This window comes from Carlito syrichta, unplaced genomic scaffold (assembly GCF_000164805.1).
Source record: "Carlito syrichta isolate Samal-C Ts95f unplaced genomic scaffold, Tarsius_syrichta-2.0.1 Scaffold312129, whole genome shotgun sequence".
Lineage (NCBI taxonomy): Eukaryota > Metazoa > Chordata > Mammalia > Primates > Tarsiidae > Carlito > Carlito syrichta.
Genome location: NW_007256225.1, coordinates 47,646 through 69,738, shown reverse-complemented (window position 1 = coordinate 69,738; position 22,093 = coordinate 47,646). Strand labels below are relative to the sequence as shown.

General features: G+C 39.5%; 1 protein-coding gene across 1 annotated transcript in view; it reads right to left on the bottom strand.

Moving 5' to 3' along the window:
* NUMB (NUMB, endocytic adaptor protein) overlaps positions 1-22,093 on the bottom strand; it is a 100,342-nt gene that overhangs the window by 37,098 nt on the left and 41,151 nt on the right. The window contains exon 3 of the mRNA XM_021718363.1: positions 3,574-3,648. Within this exon, the coding sequence (XP_021574038.1) occupies positions 3,574-3,648 (75 nt within the window). The remainder of the gene's footprint in view (positions 1-3,573; positions 3,649-22,093) is intronic.

The window sequence follows — 22,093 nt, the reverse complement described above, 5'->3', positions numbered from 1 at the left end:
ATTGTAGAGATGAAGTCTCGCCTGCCCAGGCGGGTCTCAAACCCGCGGGCTCAGGCAATTCACTCACCTCAGCCTCCCAAAGCGCGGGATTACAGGTTGAGCCACCGAGCCCAGCAACTATTAGTTTTTCATGTTGAATAAATCTCTAGGAAAAGATAGGTGTACTAAAATTTGACTCTCTTAGACAATTTATAAGCTCATTCAATGCTCTCAAACACTGGGAAGTTTTATTTCTCCCTAAATTTTGAAAATCACAAACAACATCAAATTATTTCCATAAAACATTTGAAACTTAAGCTAGAAAATTAATAAAGTAATTGGGGTAGTTATCACAATAAGACTAAGATTATTTCTGCTGCCAAATTTGGTGACCCTAGTTTTGTAAGTAACCATCAGCTTTCAAGGATGCAGCCAAAGTTAAAAGATTCACCATTCTTGAGGGATGGGAAGGTGCAGGAAGGAGATCCATTAATATTTAATTTAGCTCCTAGAAAGTTCTTGTTAAACATGGAGTTTTCCCTCTTTTCTATAAAAGACCCCAATGTTAATGAAAAAAGTTGTCATGCAAAATGCATAAAAAGTTATTAGATTAGAGAATATTAATATTCTTTTAAAAAACAATTGTTATGATTCTTTTACCTGCTAAAACAAGAACATATATTAAAACAAATATATCAAATGGTGAATAAAAAACCAACATATTAGGAACTGGTAGTATAATGAAACTAGTCTAAAACCAAGACAGAGAAGGAGACATTTAAGAGACAATAAGACATGACCTTTTAAAATGAAGGGCATCTTGGACCAGAGTCAAGCAAGATAACCAAACGCCTGATATACTTTTTATAAAATTGACTGATAAATGACAATACTCCTCACTTTACAAACGAGATGCCATAAAGGCAATAAAAATGGGCAATAGCCAGTTCTATAACTTATCCTAGACAAGTTAAGTTCCAAAGCAGCTAATTAGTGAAGTTATAGCACAAAGTAAATGAGTTGAAAATAGCTGTAACTAATTTTATGCACAGAAAGTTTAAAAAAAAATCTTTTGTGCTGAGAAGCATATTTTAAAAATAACAACTTGTTTAGTATGGATTTTTTCCATTTGAGAATATCAAGTATGCAAATGACTTCCAATTCAAGTTAATGCTGATTCTAAATTGTAAGAGACTACTTTGGGGGAAAATACACAAAACTATATTTGCAAATTATCTTCTTCCTCGATTCCCCACAAATTTAAAAAGCACTAGAAATGCTAAACTGCCAGGCATGGTGGCTCATGCCTGTAATCCCAGGAATTTGGGAGGTGGTGGCGAGAGGATTATCTGAGCCCATGGGTTCGACACCAGGCCTGGGCAACATGGTGAGACTTCATCTCTACAATAAATCAAAAATTTAGCTGGGCAGGCTGGTACACGCCTGCAGTTCCAGCTACTTGGAAGACTGAAGCAGAGGGATCACTTGAGCCCAGCAAGTCAAGGTGGTCATGAGCGTGCCACTGCCCTCCAGCCTGGGGCGATAGAATGAGACTCTGACTCAAAAAAAAAAAAAAAAAGAAAGAAAGAAAGAAAGAAAAGACAGGTTAAGTTTTTAGTTCAAAGATCAGTCACCTGATTAGTTTAAAAATCTCTGCTTTTCTACTTATCTGGTATATCTGAGCTACTTAGTTCTTTAAATTTTGGTATTCAAACTAATGCTGAAGATATCCTATTTCTTCTTTAATCCACTGTAGACGTGTACACCCCTACATTTGCTTCCATTTATTTGAAACTCTAAGAGGAAGCTTTGTAACCAAACAAACAAAATGCCTCCAGAAACACAGCATTTGGCACAGTGTAAGTAATTTAGAATTATTTTGCTAAAGCAGAAGTTGAATTTTTATTTTTCTTTTAAACTGGTTTTTAAAAGTATGGAAAACTAAATTATCTGAGAATGTGTTCAACTGGAAAATATATTCAGGTGGACATGGCAAACCTACAAACTATGGTTTTATGTCCCATAACACATGGCAATAAGCCCCCTTAACATAAATGATGAATTGGAGAGCACAGATAAGACTAGAAAGGGCTTCAACCATGTAAGAATTTAAATGACCAAAATCTGAGATAAAGAATATGTGAGGGTATATAAGTATGTATGTAAATGTATGTCTATATAGTTTTTGTTTTTTAGTTCTTTGTATACTACAGTCAGTTATTTTTTTTCCTCCCTTCCCTTCTACAATATATTCAGGTATTTTTTTTTTTTTTGAGTTGGAGTCTCACTCTGTCGCCCAGACTGGAATGCAGTGGCCGCTCCCAGCCACCACAGCCTCGACCTGCTGGGCTCCGGCGATCCTTCCGCCTCAGGCTTCCAAGTAGCTGGAATTACAGGCATGCGCTACCATGCCCGGCTGATTTTTTTTTTTTTTTTTTTTATTGTAGAGATGAGGTCTCGCTGCCTAGGCGGGTCTCGAACCCGCGGGCTCAGACAATCCACTCACCTCAGCCACCCAAAGGCGCGGGATTACAGGTTGAGCCACCGAGCCCGGCTTATTCAGGTATTTATTCCAAAATAAAATCTACCTCTCTGAGTTGGCTGCCTCCTTAATTTTATGTATTTCATATTCAGGGATTATAGATAAGAGATAATATAGAATATACTAAGAAGCAAAAAGTTTTTGATTAACAAGCAAACTGAGGAAAAAAGCATATATTAGTTAGTAGTCCAACTTGTGGCAGCCCACCATGCCAGCAAACCCAAAGCAGTAAGTATTTAAAGCTGTTTGGGGCAAGGGCATACAGAAGTAATCCCTGAAGTTTTCAGAGCAAAGTGGGAAAAGGCCACATATTGGAGAGGATGGTTGTAGAGAGGGCTGTCAAAGCTACGGAATATTCCTCAAGCCTATCGAAAATCTGACATTAACACTTTAATCTGAATCTTTATGAACTTCAAACCATTCTCTCCTTTTATTAAATACACACACATGTGTTGGGATATGTCCTGTGGCATAACAGGCAAAGGAAACATTAGTGATCCTGGAAAGGGCTCTCCATTCCAAGTGAGTATGCTGAAGTCTATGCAAAGGGCAGTGGAAAGAAACTGTTAAGAGAGAGGGATGCAGAGAAAAACACTGAGGAGTCGGAGTCAAGATAGTAAAGAAAAGTTCCCAAGAAAGCAAACCTCATAAGGCATCCACACAGATCTCTCTGTCTTCCACTTCTACTACCAGAAAGCTGCCTCTTATAGAGATTTAAAATCTGTAACTTATAACTCAGTTACCATAACTAGGTTAAAATATTAACTGTAGCCATTTTATCTTGGTTTTAGGATATTATTCTATCAGATCACTTGTATATGGGTTATAAATCAAAAGTACCTTCTGGATAACTGACTTAAATCAAAGAGCTTGATCTTTATAGTTTATACATAGACAACACAAGATGTTCTTTATTTGTAAGCCTACATCTTTTTGCTTTAAGAGAAATGCTGTTCTTACTGGATATTGAGTCACTAGAATTTACCAAACAAAATCTTTTAAGAAAATATTGATAGCATATAGATCAACGCTGGCAACCATCAAATACATACAGCTTTCAATCTTTTCACAGCATCTTCACAGATGTGCATTCCTCTTGATTCATCAACTTCTACATGGCCAAGATACTGTAGAAAGAGGGAAGAAGTTAGAGTTATTGCTGTTTACTAAATAGCTAATATATGTTAAGTATAAGGTGGCAGAAATTGAATACAGGTTGAATATTCCACATTCAAAAGAATTTGAAATCCGAAACACGTCTACTTCCAAGCATTTCAGATAAGAGATATTCGACCTGTATTAAAATTCCTACACTCAAGAAACAGCCATTGCTGGGCTCGGTGGCTCAGCCTGTAATCCCGCGCCTTTGGGAGGCTGAGGTGAGTGGACTGCCTGAGCCTGTGGGTTCGAGACCCGCCTGGGCAGCGATGAGACCTCATCTCTACAATAAAACAAAAATCAGCCGGGCGTGGTAGCGCACGCCTGTAATTCCGGCTACTCGGAAGGTTGAGGCGGAAGGATCCCCGGAGACCAGGAGGTCGAGGCTGCGGTGACCAGCAGCGGCCACTGCACTCCAGTCTGGGCGACAGAGTGAGACTCCAACACACAAAAAAAAGAAACAGTCATTGAAGAAGAGTTAAGATAATGCTACTTTACTTTGTGTCTCATATGAATGACATTAGAAAAATTATTTCAGTGAGTTGTTATAAGTGAGTGAAAAAGTACATGATAGGCAATAAATGTTACCTGAATCTATTGAATTCAAAGCACAATAGCCTGTGCGAGGCACCATTACTACATCTCTACACATAATAATCTTAAGACAAAGTACATATACAAACCATGAAAAAGGTACAGAAGTGACACACGCTCCTTTTATGGGGAGCACGTAAGAGCAAGGCAGATAAAAACAAATGTTAAGAAGGTACTACATCCAAGTTTTATAAGGTGTGGAATCTGAAGAGGCAGAAATTGAAAGGATGAAAGATTATTTTGGGAACAAAGTTATGGGTGTGGAACAGGAAAACTATATATCAGTGTTGGGACTCAGGAAACATTACTCCCAAAATATGGTGCTTTAGCTTGCTGAATACTTTGAAAAAAAAGAACCAAGGTCTCTGATCTTCTCTTGCCCTCCTGCTTCTCACCCCTCTTTTTCTCTGAAGAACAGAAAGGGGCTTTCTCCATACTTCCCTTATGGATAGATCCTCCAAGAAGGAACTCAACTGCTATATACTCCCTCCCCAGAAATCTCACCAACTAGGGAAGATTAACTGTAGCACAGGAGAGGACACTAGTAAACACCACAGATTTGGTCACAGTCTACCACCTATTCTTCTGAGGGCTGCTCCAGACAATTATCATTACTTGAGAGACTTTAGTTTGTTTTGGAAACAGGATCTCACTCTGTCACCCTGGCTAGAGTGCGGTGGCACAATCATCACTCACTGCAGCCTCTACCTCCTGGGCTCAAGCAATCTTCCAGTCTCAGCATCTCAAGTAGCTGGGACTACAGATGTGAGCCACCACACTCAATACATCTTTTTATTTTTTATAGAGATGGGGGTTTCACTATGTTGCCCAAGCTGGTCTTGAACTTCTGGCCTCAAACAATGCTCCTGCTTTGGCCTCCCAGAATGCCTGGATTACAGGTGTGAGCCACCTTGTGTCCACACCCAGCCTCATTACTTGAGAGACTTTTTATCTGAAGGCAAGACAACTTTTGTTCACCTTGCATTTCCTGTCCTCATCCTCCCATAGCCTGCCACAACCTTCCCCCCAAAGCCCCAAACTCATTCCTTTCTGTAGCTCAGGATGCTATAAAAACTTCAATTATCTGGCCTTTCTCGAGTCTTAGGGTATGAGACTCTCATGCATATGCATGTAATAAATTGGTATGCCTTTTTCCTGTTAATGTCCACTGTCAGTTTCTTCTACAGACTCAAATATCAAATGTTCAGAGAGTAAAGAAAACAGTTCTCAACATTAGCAAGTATTCCTGCTCGGCTTGACTATGAGATACATGCAGCTGGGGAATTGGAGTGCTGAACCAGAGTCGCACTTAACCCTAGAGACAACGGAGAGATAATAAAGATTTTTTGCAAAGTAGTAATATGATTCAAGTTGGACCTTCGTATAGGAACTGCCCTGAGTTAGAACAGAAGGGATGGTGGTAGTATCATAAATGACCTGTTTTTAAAGGAAATTTAGAGTCTGGTTCCAGGTAAGATGGAGTAGACACCCTGTCCCTCCCACTGAATCAAGCTGTAAAACCTGGACATAATGCAAAGAACAGCATTTTGTGCTTTCTGAAAAGTAAACAGAAGATGAATCAAAGTTGAACACCAGCATTCAAGGTACTGCTGAACTGGCAAGGAATTTACCTCCCTCTTCCTCATTGGTACCTCTAGCCTAACTTAATATAACCAGAAATCCAAAAGTGGGTGCTATGGTATACAAAGAAGTCTGGGACCAGAGTCACTCTAGGTCTGGTGTGAGGACCAGAAAGGGAAGCTCAGAGAGAGTATGGGAGTCTTCTTCCTTGTATCTACTTCTCTCTTCTTGGTTCTCTACACCCCAGACCCCAGAAGTCCTGTGGTGGTGGTAGAGGTAGTAACAATGAAAAGCTGCAAGGGCTGCACATCTGAAGGAAAGGAATCTACTTTTCCATTTAGTGGAACTGTAATTCCAAGAAGATGGGCTGACCCTCCTTTTGCTTTTTTCCTCTCTCTGAATCTGCCATCATTTGACCCTTGATTACAAATGAAATTGTGGGACTGTGTGGTAGAGCAGAATAATCAGAGCCCCAGGTTTCTGGCCAGAGGACTAGAAAGGGGGAGCTCCAGGGAACAAGCAAGTGAAGAGGAAGGCACAGGAAGGGAGGAGCTAGGAGGGACATCATTAATTTGTATATGAATGTCAATCCCTAGGCCCATACTGGAGCTGCAGAGGTAAGAAAGATTCTGAACCTAAATAGCACATCACAGACTTTGAGAACTGAACTAAAGCACGGACTACCTCCCAGTTCCCTAATTGTCCACTGCATGATATACATATAGGGCAGATCGGAATAACATTGAAAGGCCTTGAAACGGAACTAATGTTGGAACCACCACCCATGGAAGGTGAGCTGAAACTTGCAGCCTAAGACCTACTTGAGTAAACTGCTAAAACAAAAATATAAACATTTGTCACAGGATTTAAAAAAATAAGACCCAGAGTCTCACAATATTCAAATAACTAGGACAAAACCCAAAATTACTTGGCATGGCTGGGCACAGTGGCTCACACCTGTAGTCCCAGCACTTTGGGAGGCTGAGGCAGGTAGACTGCTTGAGCCCAGGAGTTTGAGACCAGCCTGGACAAAAATAGCAAAACCTCATCTCTACAAAACAACTAGCCAGTCAAGGTGGTGTTTGCCTATAGTTCCAGCTATGCAGAATGCTGAGATAGAAGGATCACCTGAGCCCTGGAGGTTGAGGCTACAGTGAGCCATGATCGTCTTGATCATGCCTATGTACTCTAGCCTGGGTGAAAGAGTACAAAAAAAGAAAAAAAAATTACTTGGCATATGATGAATCATGAAAATTTTAACTCACTTGATCAAAACTGCAATCCACAAACAGCAAGATTATACAGATGTCTGAATTACCTGACAAAGACTTTAAAGCAACTATTATCTATTTTAGAGTTGTTGGGTACATAAAAGGATTTGCTATGTAAGTATATTGCGTGAAGGTAAGGTCTGGGCTTCTAGCGAGCCCTCTCCCCCCATTAGTGAACATGGTGCCCAGTGCGTGGTTGTGTACCCCTTATCTCGCTCCCTCCTCCTCCCAGCAGTAGTGCCCAGGGTCTGTTGTTCCTGCTCTTGTGTTCACATGCCCAATGTTTAATGCCCATTTATGAGTGAGAACATGCAGTATTTAGTTTTTTGTTTCTGTGATAGTTCCCTTAGAATGATGTCTCAGCTGCATCTATGTTGCTGCAAAAGACATGACTTTGTTCTTTATGGCTGCATAGAATTCCATCATGCACGTATATCATGTTTTCTTCACTCAGCCCACTTTCAATGGGCATCTGGGTTGTTTCCATGTTTTTGCTATTGTGAATAGTGCTGCAATAAACATACTAGTGCAGTTGTCTTTTTGGTAGAGTGATTTGTGTTCCTTTGGGTATATTCCCAGGAGTGAGATTGCTGGGTCGAATGGTAGCTCAATTTTTAGTTCTATGAGAAGTCACCACACTGCTTTCCACAAAGGTTGAACTAGCTTATATTCCCATCAAAAGTGCAGAAGTGTTCCCTTTCCTCCACAGCCTTGCTAACACCTGTTGTTTTTTGACTTTTTAACAATAGCCCTCCTGAACAGAGGTGGTATCTCATTGCAGTTTCGATTTGCATTTCTTTGATGATTAGTGAAGCTTAGCATGTTTTCATATGTGCACATCTTCCTCTGAGAAGTGTCTGTTCATGTCTCTTGCCCAGTTTTCAATGGGGTTCTTTGTTGTTGTTGTTTTTCTGTCAATTTGTTTGAGTTCTTTTTTTTTTTTGAGTTGGAGTCTCACTCTGTCACCCAGGCTGGAGCGCAGAGGCACACTCATGGTCACCCCAGCGTCACCTTTAGGCTCCGGCAATCCTTCCACCTCAGCCTCCCGAGTAGCTGTAACTACAGGCACACACTACCATGCTCAGCTAATTTTGTGTTTATTGTAGAGATGAGGTCTCACTAAGTTGCCCGGACTGGTCTTGAACCCAACGGCTCAGGCAGTCCACTCACCTTGGTCTCCCAAAGTGCTGGGATTACAGGCTGAGCTACTGAGTCCGGCTGTTTGAGTTATTTATAGATCCTGGATGCTAGACCTTTGTTGGATGCATAGCTTGCAAATATTTTTTCCCATTCTGTGAGTTGTCTCTTTACTCTCTTGATGGTTTCTTTTGCTGAGCAAAAGTTTATTCACTTGATAAGGTTCCCCCTGTCAATTTTAGATTTTGCTGCATTTGCTTTTGAGGACTTGGTCATGAATTCATTGCCTAAGCTGAAGTCTAGGAGGGTGTTCCCTACATTTTCTTCTAAGATTCACATAGTTTGAGGGTTCACATTTAAGTCCTTGATCCGTTTTGAGTTAATTTTTATATATGGTGATAGGTAGGTGCCCAGTTTCATTCTTCTGCATGTGGTTAGCCAGTTTTCCCAGCACCATTTGCTAAATATGGTTTCCTTCCCCAAATGTTTATTTTTGTTGGCTTTATCGAAGATGAATTGACTGAAAGCTGTGGTTTTATTTCCAGATTCTCTGTCCTGTTCCATTGGTCTATGTGTCTATTTTTGTACCAGTACCATATTGCTTTGGTTACTGTAGCCTTAGTAGTAAAGTTTGAAGTCTGGGAGTATGATGCCTCCAACTTTGTTCTTTATGCTGAGAACTGCTTTAGCTATTTGGGCTTTTTGCTTCCATATGAATTTCTGAATTGTCTATGAAAAATGATGCTGGCAATTTGATAGGGATTGTGTTGAATCTATAGATTGCCTTGGGTAGAATGAACATCTTAATGATATTTATTCTTCCAATCTATGAGCATGGGATGTTTTTCCATTTGTTTGTGTCATCTTTGATTTCTTTGAGCAGTGTTTTATAATTCTCAGTGTAAAGGTCTTTGGCTCTTTGGCTAGATTAATGAGCTTTTGGCTCTTTGGCTAGATGTATGCTGAGGTACTTTATTTTTGTGTGTAGCTGTTGTGAATAGGATTGTGTTTTTGATTTGGTTCTCAGTCTCCTTGCTGCTGGTGTATAGAAATGCAACTGATTGGCTGAGTGTGGTGGCTCATGCCTGTAATCCCAGCACTTTCGGGGGCTCAGGTGGGAGGGTAGCTTGAACCAGGAGTTTCAGACCAGGCTGGGCAACACAATAAGATCTCATCTGTACAAAAAAATTTTTAAAAATTACCTGGGCATGGTGGCACATTCCTGTAGTCCCAGCTACTCAGGAGATGGAGGCTGCAGTGAGCTATGATTGTGCCACTGCACTACAGCCTGGGCAACAGAGACCCCAGCTCAATACATAAATAAATATATACATACATAAGTGAGAATGCATTTTTTAAAAAAAGAAATGCAACTGATTTTTGCACATTTATTTTGTATCAGGAGACTTTATCAAAGTTATTTATCAGTGCAAGGAGGTTTTTGACAGACTCTCTAGGGTTTTTTCGGTATAGATCATATCATCTGCAAAAAGGGATAATTTAACTTCCTCTTTTCCTATTTGTATATTCCTAATTGCTTTCTCCTGCCTGACTGCTCTGACTAGGACTTCCAGTACTATGTTAAATAGGAGGAGGAAGAGCAGACACCTTTATCTTGTTCTAGTTCTTAGGGGGAATGTTTCCAGTTTCTGCCTGTTAAGTATAATGTTGGCTACAGGTTTGTCATAGATGTCTCTTATTATTTTGAGGAATGTTCCTTCAAAGCCTCAGTGTTGGAGAATTTTTATCACAAAGGAATGTTGGATTTTATTGAATTAAAGCAGCTATTATTAAGCATTCTAAGAAGCAATGATGAATAGTCTTGAAACAAACGAACAATTAGAAAGTCTCAGCAAAGAAATAGAAAATTTTAATAGAGCCAAACGAAAAGTTTTAAACTGATAGGTATAACAACCGAAATAAAAACACACTGGACAGATTCAATAGGAGAATGGAGATATAGAGGAAAGACAGATCGATTGAAACTAAACTTACACCTAGCATCATACTTAATGACGAAAAATTCATTATTTTTCTTTTCAGAACCGAAACAAGGAAAGACTGTCCCCCCCTCACTGCTCCCATGCAATACATCCATTATTTTAAACTTCAAAATAATTGTGTACCCGTAGTACACAAAATTACAGTGTAGTTATACAGCTCCTACATATACTGTATAAATAAGAGAGCCAAAATAGTACAGGAATAAGCACAGGAAAAAGGAATTATAACGTTTACTGATTACTACTACATGTCAGAAATTACAAAATAGTATTTTGTCTTACTGAATAACTACTCAAAAACTAGTGTGATCACCTGATTTTTAAACTGAGGAAGGAAAATGAGTTTCAGGAATTCTGAATAACTTGCCCAAAGTCATATACACAGGTAGTAAGGGAGGAGTATGGTTTATATTCATGTCTCCAAAGTCCAAGGGTCTTCCCACTTGACTTTAGCACAATTCACAAACACTTTCCCTGATTTCTCATTCCTATTAAAAGGAAATTAAAAAACAAGTTCCTTTCACCATATTTTTTTCTCACAACTTTGTAAAATAAAAGTCATGTAATCTGACAAATTCTCTGACAGGGCTGAAACTGTCAGTAACAAGTGAACCTCTCTGAAAACATTTAAAATAAGCTCATCATTATTCATACTTCTTCAATTCTCCCAAGTTTCAGAATTCCCACTTTTAAGAGTATTATTAATATGAAGCTGACTGGGAGACTTAATGACATTCTAGAATATGGTACTGTCAAAATTAATCATGATTGTGGGGTGAAGTAACTTATACCTATAATTCCAGCACTTTGGAGGACTACCTGAGCCCAGGAGTTTGAGACCAGCCTGGACAACATGGTGAGACAGCAGCTCTACAACAAAATTTTTAAATTAGCTGGATGTGGTGGCATGCATCTGTAGTTCCAGCTACTTCAGAGGCTGAGGCAGAAAGATCATCTGAGCCCAGTAGGTCGAGACTGCAGTAGCTGTGATCGCGTCACTGTACTCCAGCCTGGGCAACAGAGACTCCAACTCAAAAAAAAAAGTTAATCAGTTAATAATTACTGAGCAAAACCAAAAAATAATTTAAAATCTACTGATTTTTATAAATTTTGACTAAGACTGGTTCTCAGAGATCATTCTAGTTCATAAAAATGTCTTACAGGGTATAAATTTATTCATGAAAAATACAGTAAATTTTAATTTTTTGGGTCTGGAGTTCTTGAGATTTGACAAATGCATAGGTTGTATAACTATCACTATAATCAAGTTCAATCACTCTCAAGAGTTCCCTCATACTGCCCATTTGTAGTCAACTCTTCTTGCCATCCCTAGCCTCTGCAACTACTGCTCTTTTCTGTCCTTATAGTTTTGTCTTTTTAAAGAATGTCATATAAATGAAATCACACAGTATGAAACTTCTGGCTTCTTTCACTCAGTATAACAAATTTGAATAATCTAAGTTGTTGAGCATATCACAGTTTGTTTCTTTTATAGCTGGGTAGTATTTCACTGTATGAAGGTATCACTGTGTTTATCCAATAACCAGTAGAAGTACTTCCTGGGGCCAGACACAGTGGCTCATGCCTATAATCCCAGCACTTGGGGAGGCCAAGGTGGGAAGATTGCTTGAGGTTAGGAGTTTGAGACCAGTCTGGGGAACATAGTAAGTCCCTGACTCTACCAAAAAAAAAAAATTAACCAGGCATGGTGGTACATACTTGTAGTCTTAGCTACTAGGAAGCTGAGGCAAGAGGATCACTCAGGCCCAGGAGTTCAAGGTTACAGTGAGCTATGATCGCACCACTACATTCTAGCCTGGGTGACAGAAAGAAACGCTGTCTCTAAAAAAAGCACATCTTGGTTACTTCCAGTTTTGTTGATAAGGTTTCTATAACTATTCCTTTATAAGTTTATGTGAACATAAGGAGTGTTCTACACTGTCATTGGACCAGTAAATCCAAAGACTATTAAAGACGTAAGAGAGCTTTATTTTCAGTGAGGTATTTTTAACATCCTGTAGGTATCTTTGTGGAATAGATGTGGAGTGTACATTAGATGATAGTGTGGTTTTGTGAATTTGTGGTTGATTGAACAACCATTGTTAGGAGCATAGAATAATTGAGCAGTAGCATCTATACGTTTGGAAGAAGGAGTAGAAAAGTAATATCTAGTCATTAGAGACTATGACACTATACATGGTCTAGTAGTATGTAACATTTTTATTAGTGACGTGAATATTTCAAAGATGTACTTGTCAAATATGAAGGTGACACAAAGCGATAAAAGTTAATCCTACAGATGACCAAATGATGAATTAAAAAATAAAAGTCTGCAGTTCTGATGATCTCGAGCTCAAGCCAAAATTTCAGATGAATTTATCTATTCAATAAATTTATATTTAACACTACCATATATGCAACACACTGGTATTTGTGTTATATTCAAGTATGAATGAATGGATACGACACACACAAATTTGAATGAATACAACACACACATTTTCTACTGTTGTGAAGCTTACAATCTGTTGGAAAAAAACTCTGAGAACTTGGGTTAGCAAAGATTGTTAGGTACATCAAAAGCACAGTACATTAAAAGAAATATAACCTCATTGAAATGAAAACTTCTCTATGGGGGGGGAGGGAGATGGGATTAATGAGCAAATATCTGTCTGGGGATGGGGAAGCACCTCTTATCAATAGGGTGCCTGAATGAAATGTATCTGTATACCTAACCCTTAACTGACCCCCACAACATCATAATAAAAAATATTGATTATAAAAAAAAAGAAGAATCCAAAAAAAAGAAATGAAAACTTCTGCTTTGCCAAAGGCACTGTTAAGAGAATGAAAAGTCAAGACAGAAACTTGGAGAAAACATTTGCAAAAGACGTCTACAAAAGACTTGAATCTAGAGTATACAGAGAACTCTTGAAACTTAACAAGAAAGAAACAAGCCTAGGTCACTTGCCTAGGTCTCCCATAGTGCTGGGATTATAGGCTGAGTCAATGAGCCCGGCCTTTTTTTTTTTAAGAGATAGGTCTCATTCTGTCATCTAGGTTGGAGTGCAGTAGTGCGATCACAGCTCACTGTAACCTCAAACGCTGGGCTCAAGTGATCCTCCCACTTCAGCTTCCTGAGTAGCTGAGACTACAGGTATGTGCCATCAGTACCAGGTAATTTTTTTAGTTTTTAGTTTTTGGTTTTTAGAGACAGGGTCTTCTATGTTGTCCTGGCTAGGATTTTTGGAGATGTGATTAAAATACTGAGATAATTCTGAGTTATTGGAGTGGGCCTGATGTAATTACAAGGGTCCTTATAAGTGAAAGAGGATGGCAGGAGACCTAGTGTCAGAAGGATGCTAGTGTTGGCTTTGAAGGAAGAGGCCAGTAGCTAAGATGTGCAGGTAGCCTCTAAAAGGTGGAAAAAGCTAAAAAAAAAAAAAAGATTCCTTCCTGGAGCCTCCAGAAAGAATATAGCCTTGTTGACCCTTGATTTTAGCCCCCTGACATCCATGACGAACTTTTAACCTCCAGAATGGTAAGATTACACATTTGTGTTGTTTTAAACAACTAAGTATATGTTAATTTGTCATTGCAGCAATAGGGAACAAATCCATGTAGTTACTATTACTGGTAACAATAAAAAGTTTATTATTCTCTATAAGTAGTTAATATGCTGATTGATCATGACTCTATCCCTAGCTCCAGGCTACTACTGTAATTACTGGTTGAATGAATAAATGAATGAGGTAACTTACAGTAATACTTTATTTAAAATTCTAGTTAAAACATTTTAGTTTGAAGGTTATTTAATATATGCTTGCACACAATCCTCCAAAAGTAAAATCTAGAAGTAACACCAATGTTATTCTTCAAGTGTATTCAAACAAAATTACCCCAACAATAAAGGAACTTAAATATGAGTTTAAAAAACCTCAATAAAAATATCTGCAGAACCAGGTGTCCTCTCTAATATTTTCAGTTAACCTCAAGTTAATCCATCTAGACATTATAATTTTTATTTGCTTATTTCTACAATGCTGAACAATTTCCAAGGGAAAGAATGGAAAATAAGTTTGCAACATTGGTCGGTGCCAGTTATGACTAATTTTAGGTGTCAAGTTGACTGAATTAAAGAATACCTAGAGAGCTGTCAAAACATTATTCCCGGGTGTGTCAGTGTGGGTATCTTTAGAGGAGACTGGTATGTGAGTCAGCGGACTGAGTGGAGAAAATCTCCTCAGAGTGGGCAGGCATTAACCAATCGGTTGGAGCCCCACATGCATCCTGCACAATGTACTGGATGTGAGGAGGACAATCAGAAGGCCCAGAAGAAAGGTGAATTCTCTCTCTTTCCTGGAGCTGGGACACCCTTCTTCTCCTGCCCTTGGATAACAGAACTCCAGGCTTTCCAGCCTTTGGACTCTGGGACTTGTACCAGCCTTTCCCACCACCCTTCCAGGTGCTCAGGCCTTTGGCCTCAGAGAGTTGTACCATTCACTTCCCTGGTTCAGAGGCTTTTGGCCTTAGACTAAACCATGCTACCAGATTCTCTGGGTCTTCAGCTTACAGGTGGCCTGTCGTGGGACTCCTCATCCTCCATAATCACATGGTTAATTCCCTTTATAAATGCCCTTCTCTAGCCAGGCTCAGTGGCTCAGCCTGTAATCCCGTGCCTTTGGGAGGCTGAGGTGAGTGGATTGCCTGAGCCCGCGGGTTCGAGACCCGCCTGGGCAGCGAGACCTCATCTCTACAATAAAATCAAAAAATTAGCTGGGCGTGGTAACGCGCGCCTGTAATTCCAGCTACTCGGAAGGCTGAGGCGGAAGGATTGCCAGAGCCCAGCAGGTCAAGGCTGCGGTGGCCAGGAGCGGCCACTGCACTCCAGTCTGGGTGACAGAGACTCCAACTCAAAAAAAATAAAAATAAAAAAATAAAAAATTAAATGCCCTTCTCTTCCCTTCTCATTTGTTATGTCAAGAGAACCCTGACTAATACAGTTCCACAGTGTTGAAGACCTGGGATGCCAAGCCAAATCTGTACTTAATAATAAGCAAACACTTATGAGATGTAGTACTCACCATGTATTTTATATGCATTAACTCATTTAATCCTCAAATTGCCAGTATTACTGCTATTTTCTTCATTTTAGAAAACTGAGGCATAGTAAAGTTCAAGATCACAAATTCAGAAAGCTACAAATCAGGGATTAAATCCCTAACTACTTCTCTATTTTGCTTCTACTGAATTGACAAACAATTGAGAGGAATAAAGTTTCTGAACAGGTAAATATAACTATAAAGGAAAAAAATATGGAACTGACTCAAAGGCAAGAGAAGAGGGAGAATCAGAAAATACTTTAAAAATGTTTACCCTTTCTGGGGATAAAGGGGTAAGGCCAGGCACGGTGGCTCAGGACTTTGTGAAGCCGAGGTGGCTCAGGACTTCGTGAAACCTGTAAACCCAACATTTTGGGAAGCCGAGGCGAGAGGATTACTTGAGTCCAGGGGTTCAAGACCAGCCTGGGCAAGTTGGTGAGACTGCGTCTCTACAATAAACCAAAAACTTAGCCAGGTGTGGTGGAATGTGCCTGTAGTTCCAGCTACTTGAAAGGCTGAGGTGGAAGGATCGTCAGAACCCAGCAGGTCAAGGAACAGTGGCTGTGAGCATGCCACTGCACTCCAGCCTGAGCGACAGAGTGAGATTCCAATTCAAAAGAAAAGAAATAAGGGGATAAATACAAGTATCAGTGTAACAGGAGGCTCAGTTTTTGATAACCTAAGCTCTGATGGCCACCAAGGAAATTAGATAACAGATACAACAGTTTATATTTATTGAACATTTACTAACTGCCAGACACTTTTATGCTAGGTGCCTTACAGACACAAACTCATTTAATTATTAAAACAACACTACTGAGTCACAAGATAGTAAAGTAACATTCCCAAGGTCAGGTAACTAGTGTGATGAGCTGAAATACAAAACTTGGGACTGGTATTCAAGAGAAAAATTGGAAAAATAAGGATCAGTGTATAACCTGTGTGTTAAGGCTAAACGCTATAGAAAGTTCAAAGAGAGTAGTCAAACTCCTAACCGGGCCGGGCTCCGTAGCTCAGCCTGTAATCCCAGCACTTTGGGAGACCGAGGCGAGTGGATTGCCTGAGCCCATGGGTTCAAGTCCAGCCTGGGCAAGTTGGAGAGACATTGTCTCTACAATAAAAATTAAAAAATTAAAAAAATCGAAATCCCTGATGAACCTTTAAAAACAAAAACTCCTAACCGCACTTTTGCTCAGAGTCTAACATGTACTGAGTGCTTACTTGTATGTACATACTAAACACTTTGCACGTACAGTCAGCCCTCCATATCCACAGATTCAACCCACCACAGATGGAAAATATTCAGGAAAAACCCAATAAAAATGACAATATAAACAACACAAATAAAAAGATACTACAGCAATTATTTACATAGCATTTACATTGTATTAAATATTATAAGTAATCTAGAGATGATTTAAAGCATACAGGAGGATGTGTGTAGGTTACACGCAAATATTATGCTGTTTTATATAAGGAACTAGAGCATCTGCAGATTTGTGTACCACAGAGAGTCCTGGCACCAATCCCCCATGGATATCATGGGATGACTACATTTTCTCACTTAATTCTCACAACATCCCTGGGAAGCAGGGACAATTAATATATCCGTTTTGAAAATAAGGACACAGAGAGTTTAAACACCTTGCCCAAGGTCATTCTGCTAGTGAAAGCTCAAACCCAAGCAGCCTGACCCAGAACATTATAATGTTGATATACTGAATTTCTGATTTTTACTCATATGTTTCCAGTGCTGAATAAATGCATAAAACCAATGTATTAAAATCAATTTAGGAACAACCAGACTCAAGGTAACAAAATATTGAAGGTATCAATCATAAAGACCTTAAACTAAGGCTAAAAGAATTAAATGTCTAAAGAACGGTAACAGTTATAGTTTTACATAAGCATTATATAATACAGCAACATTTTCTTTTTAGTGAATCAAATAAGGTATTATCTCTATCACTTTGTGCTGCATTCTGGATAACCTCATCAAAACTATCTTTCAGTTTACCAATTCTTTCTCAGCTAGGCCTAAAGTACTATTTAATCTATCCACTAAGCTCAACTTCAATAGTATTTTTTTTGCTTTGAGTCAGAGTCTCACTCTTATTGCCCAGGCTGGAGTGCAATAGCACACACACGGACACCACAGCCTCGAACTGCTGGGCTCAGGTGATCCTTTTGCCTCAGTCTCCCAAGTAGCTGGAACTACAGGCACACGCCACCACACCCAGCTTATTTTTTGATTTATTGTAGAGATGAGGTCTCACCAAGTTACCCAGACTGGTCTCGAGCCCATGGTCTCAGGCAATCCTCTCACCTCAGCCTTCCAAAGTGCTGGGATTACAGGCATGAGTCACTGCGCGTGGCCGTAGTTTTCATTTTTAGAAGCTCAGGTTTGAGTCTATGTCAACTCTACCTATTCCTTTCCATATCTTTTTTCCTTACAGCTTGAATTCATTTTTAAATTTCTCTAATAATTTTATACATACGTATACATACATATACATTTTGTAGTCCCTTCTATGGTCTGTTATTTCAAGGTCTTGGAGAGCTAATCCTCTCATTATATAATTATTTATTATACCTGGTGATCATTCACATGATTTTTAGCTTTTTAAAAATTATGAGCTCATCGTCACTAAAGCTCAACTTTTCAGGGGGAATTTCACATATTCATGTTTGCTTCTTAAAAGTGCTCCAGCTGTATTAGTATCCCAGGACCTGTTTAATATTAATTTGGGGATTGTTACACCACGCATGTTATGATGTATGAAGTCTAAACCCAGGGTTTCAGTTTTTCCTGGGAGCTCTTTTCTCCATCCAGGGTTTAAGTAGAGGCAAGTTTCTTCTTTTTCTGTTTTTTCTTCTAGCTCTCTAGTTCACTGATTGTAAAGCCTACTGAAGGTTCTGGTTTACGCTGGGTTTTCTGTTCTAATTACTGGCTTTTTATAAACCCAGTTCCTGGCTGGGCGTAGTGGTTCACTCCTGCAATCTCAGCACTCTGGGAGGTTGAGGCGGGAAGATTTCTTGAACCCAGGAGTTCAAGACCAGCCTGGGCAACACAGTAAGACCTTATCTCTACTTAAAAAAAAATAAAACAAACAAACCAACAAAACAGTATCTTCAAAATAGATGTTAAAACTAAAGACTCTAGCTCACAAATTCCTTCCCTCCTAGCATCATTCCTGACTTACTTTCAAATTACCTCTTAATTTCTGGTAACTGGAGAGATCTGTCTTTATTGAAAGCTCAGCTATCTTTAAGAGAAAAAGTTGTTTGTTTAAAATTTATTCAGCCAGGTGGTTGAGGCTGTGGTGACCATAAGTGTGTCACTGCACTCCAGCCTGGATAACAGAGTGAAATTCTGGCTCAAAAAAAAATCAGCATTTCTAGGTGTTTGTATTGGGAGTGTTTCTTTTTCACATTAATCTACATTCTGCCAGAACCAACCAGACTAACTGATTTTTCTCTCTACTGATTTCAGTATGTGTTACAAGTAGGCAACATACTAGAATTTCCTATCATTTAAGACCATTATTTGGTTGATTCACTTGAGTTTTCCAGATAGAAACAAACACGATAAAATTTTATTCTTGTTTTTCAACATTTACAGTATTTATTTTCTTGTCCAATAAACTGTCATTTCTAAACCAGTGTTGAGTAATAATGGTACCTGAGAGCATCCTTGTTTTTGTCTCTAATTCACTGTAAATGTTTTACCATTATGCATGACTCTGGGATGGTTTTTCAATCATTTAAAGAATGTATTATGCTATTCTTATTTTGCTGAAAAGATATGTAAGATATAAGTACTTAAAGTACTTTTAATTGAAATGTAATTCACATCACAGAAAGTTAATTTTTTTTTTTTGGAGTTGAAGTCTCATTCTGTCGCCTAGGCTGGAGTGCAGTGACACACTCAATGGCCACTGCAACCTCGACCTGCTGGGCTCAGATGATCCTTCCACCTCAACCTTCCAAGTAACTGGAACTACAAGCATGCGTTACCATGTCGGGCTAATTTTTTTATTTATTGTAGAGATGAGGTCTCGTCAAGTTGCCCAGGTTGGTCTTGAACCCATGGGCTAGGCAATCCTCTCACCTCAGTCTCCCAAAGTGCTGGGATATAGATGTGAGCCACCATGCCTGGCCTAAATTAATCATTTTAAAGTAAACAATTTAGTGGCATTTAGTATAATCACAACAATGAACAACTACCATCTTTATATAGTTCCAAAACATTTTCTTACACCAAAAGGAAAGCTTATACCCATTAAGCAGTTGCCCCCATTTCCCCCTCCCCTCACCCCCTGGCAACCACTAATCTACATTCTGTTTTTATGGATTTACTTACCTATTCTGAATATTTCACTTAAAGAGAATCGTACAATATGTGGCCTTTTGTAGCTGGCTTATTTTTTTTATTTTTTATTTTATTTTATTATTTTTTGAGTTGGAGTCTCACTCTGTCGCCCAGACGGGAGTGCAGTGGCCGCTCCCGGCCACCACAGCCTCGACCTGCTGGGCTCTGGCGATCCTTCCGCCTCAGCCTTCCGAGTAGCCGGAATTATAGGCGCGCGCTACCACGCCCAGCTAATTTTTTGATTTTATCGTAGAGATGAGGTCTCGCCTGCCCAGGCGGGTCTCGAACCCCGCGGGCTCAGGCAATCCACTCACCTCAGCCTCCCAAAGCACGGGATTACAGGCGGAGCCACAGAGCCCGGCTATGGCTGGCTTATTTTACCTAGCATAATGTTTTAGATGTTCATCTATACCGTAGCATGTATGAGAACTTCATGGCTTTTTATAGCTGAGTAAATTCCATCACATATATGTACTACAATTTGTTTATCCACTCTTCTTCCATCGATGGACTTTTAGGCTGTTTCCACTTTTTGGCTATCGTCAATAGTGATGCTGTGCACGTGTGTGTACACAGGTTTTTTGAGTATCTGTTTTCAGTTCTTTAAGAGTATATAACTAGCAATGAATTGCTGAGCCAAATGATAGGTAATTCTAGACTTACTTTTTTGAGGAACCACTAAGCTGCTTCTCACAGTAGGTACACCACTTTATAGTCTCACCAGCAAGGCATGATAGTTCCAATTTCTCTACACCCTTGCCACTCGTTGCTATTTTGTTTTGTTGCTTTGTTTTAAATCCAGCAATCCAAGTGGGTATGAAATGATACCTCTTTGTAGTTTTGATTCACATTTCTCTAATGACTAATGGTGTTGAGTATCTTTTTAAGTGGTTGTTAGTCATTTGTGTATTTTTTTTTGAAAAATTTTTATTCGGCTGGGCACCGTGGCTCAGCCTGTAATCCCAACACTTTGGGAGGCCAAGGCAAGAAGATTGCCTGAGCCCATGGGCTCGAGACCAGCCTGGGCAACTACAATAAATCACAAAAACTAGCTGAACATAGTGGTGTGCATCTGTAGTTCCAGCTACTTGGAAGGCTGAGGTGGAAGGATCACCTAAGTCCAGCAGGTAGAGGTTGCGGTGGCTGTGAGCGTGCTGCTGCACTCTAGCCTGGGTGACAAGAGTGAGACTCCAACTCAAAAAAAAAAAAGAAAAATTTTTATTCAAGTCCTTTGCCCATTTTAAAATCTTTTTTTTGGGGGGGGGTCTTTTTGTTGTTGAATTGTAAAGGTACTGTACATATTCTGGATACTAAATCCTCGTCAGATATATGATTTCCAAACATTTCTCTCATTCTGTAGTTTTCTTTTTCTTGATAATGTTTTCTAACATATGGTAGTTTTATTTTTTAATTTTTATTTTTTGTGAGTCCGAGTCTCACTCTGTTGCCCAGGTTGGAATGCAGTGGCACACTCACGGCCACCACAGTCTTGACATGCTGGGCTCAAGTGATCCTTCTGCCTCAGCCTTCCAAGTAGCCGGAACCCACAGGTGTGTGCCACCACGCCCAGATGATTTTTTTACTTATTGTAGAGACGAGGTCTCACCAAGTTGCCCAGCCTGGTCTCGAATCCCTAGACTCAGGCAATCTTCTTGTCTCTTCTTCCCAAAGTGCTGGGATTACAGGTTCATACAGAGTCACTGCACCTGGCCTTATATTTCAATAAAGTCTAATTTGTCTTTTTTTAGTTGCTCATGCTTTTAGTATCTTATTTAAGAATCCATTGCCAGAAACAAGGTCATAAAGATTACCCCATGCTTCCTTTTAAGAATTTTATGGTTTTTGCTTATATATTTAGGTTGTTTCTATATTTTGAGTTAATTTTTTGTATATGGTGTGAGGTAAGGGTCCAACTTCTTTCTTTTGCATGTGCAAATCCAGCTGTCCCATCGCAATTAAAGAGACTATTTTTTTCTCCAGTAAATGACCTTGGTACTCTTATTTCTAGACTCTCAATTCTATTCCTATTGCTCTATACGTCTATTCTTATGCCAATACAATTACTGTAGTTTTGTACTAAAATTACAGTAATTGTATTGGCATAAGAATAGACGTATAGAGCAATAGAAATTGAAATTGAGAAGTGTCAGTTCTCTACCTTTGCTTCCTTTTTACAAAGATGAAGATGAAGTTCCTAGCCAGGCTCGGTGGCTCAGCCTGTAATCCCGTGCCTTGGGAGGCTGAGGTGAGTGGATTGCCTGAGCCTGCGGGTTCGAGACCCACCTGGGCAACTTGGTGAGACCTCATCTCTACAATAAATAACAAATTAGCTGGGTGTGGTAGCGCGCGCCTGT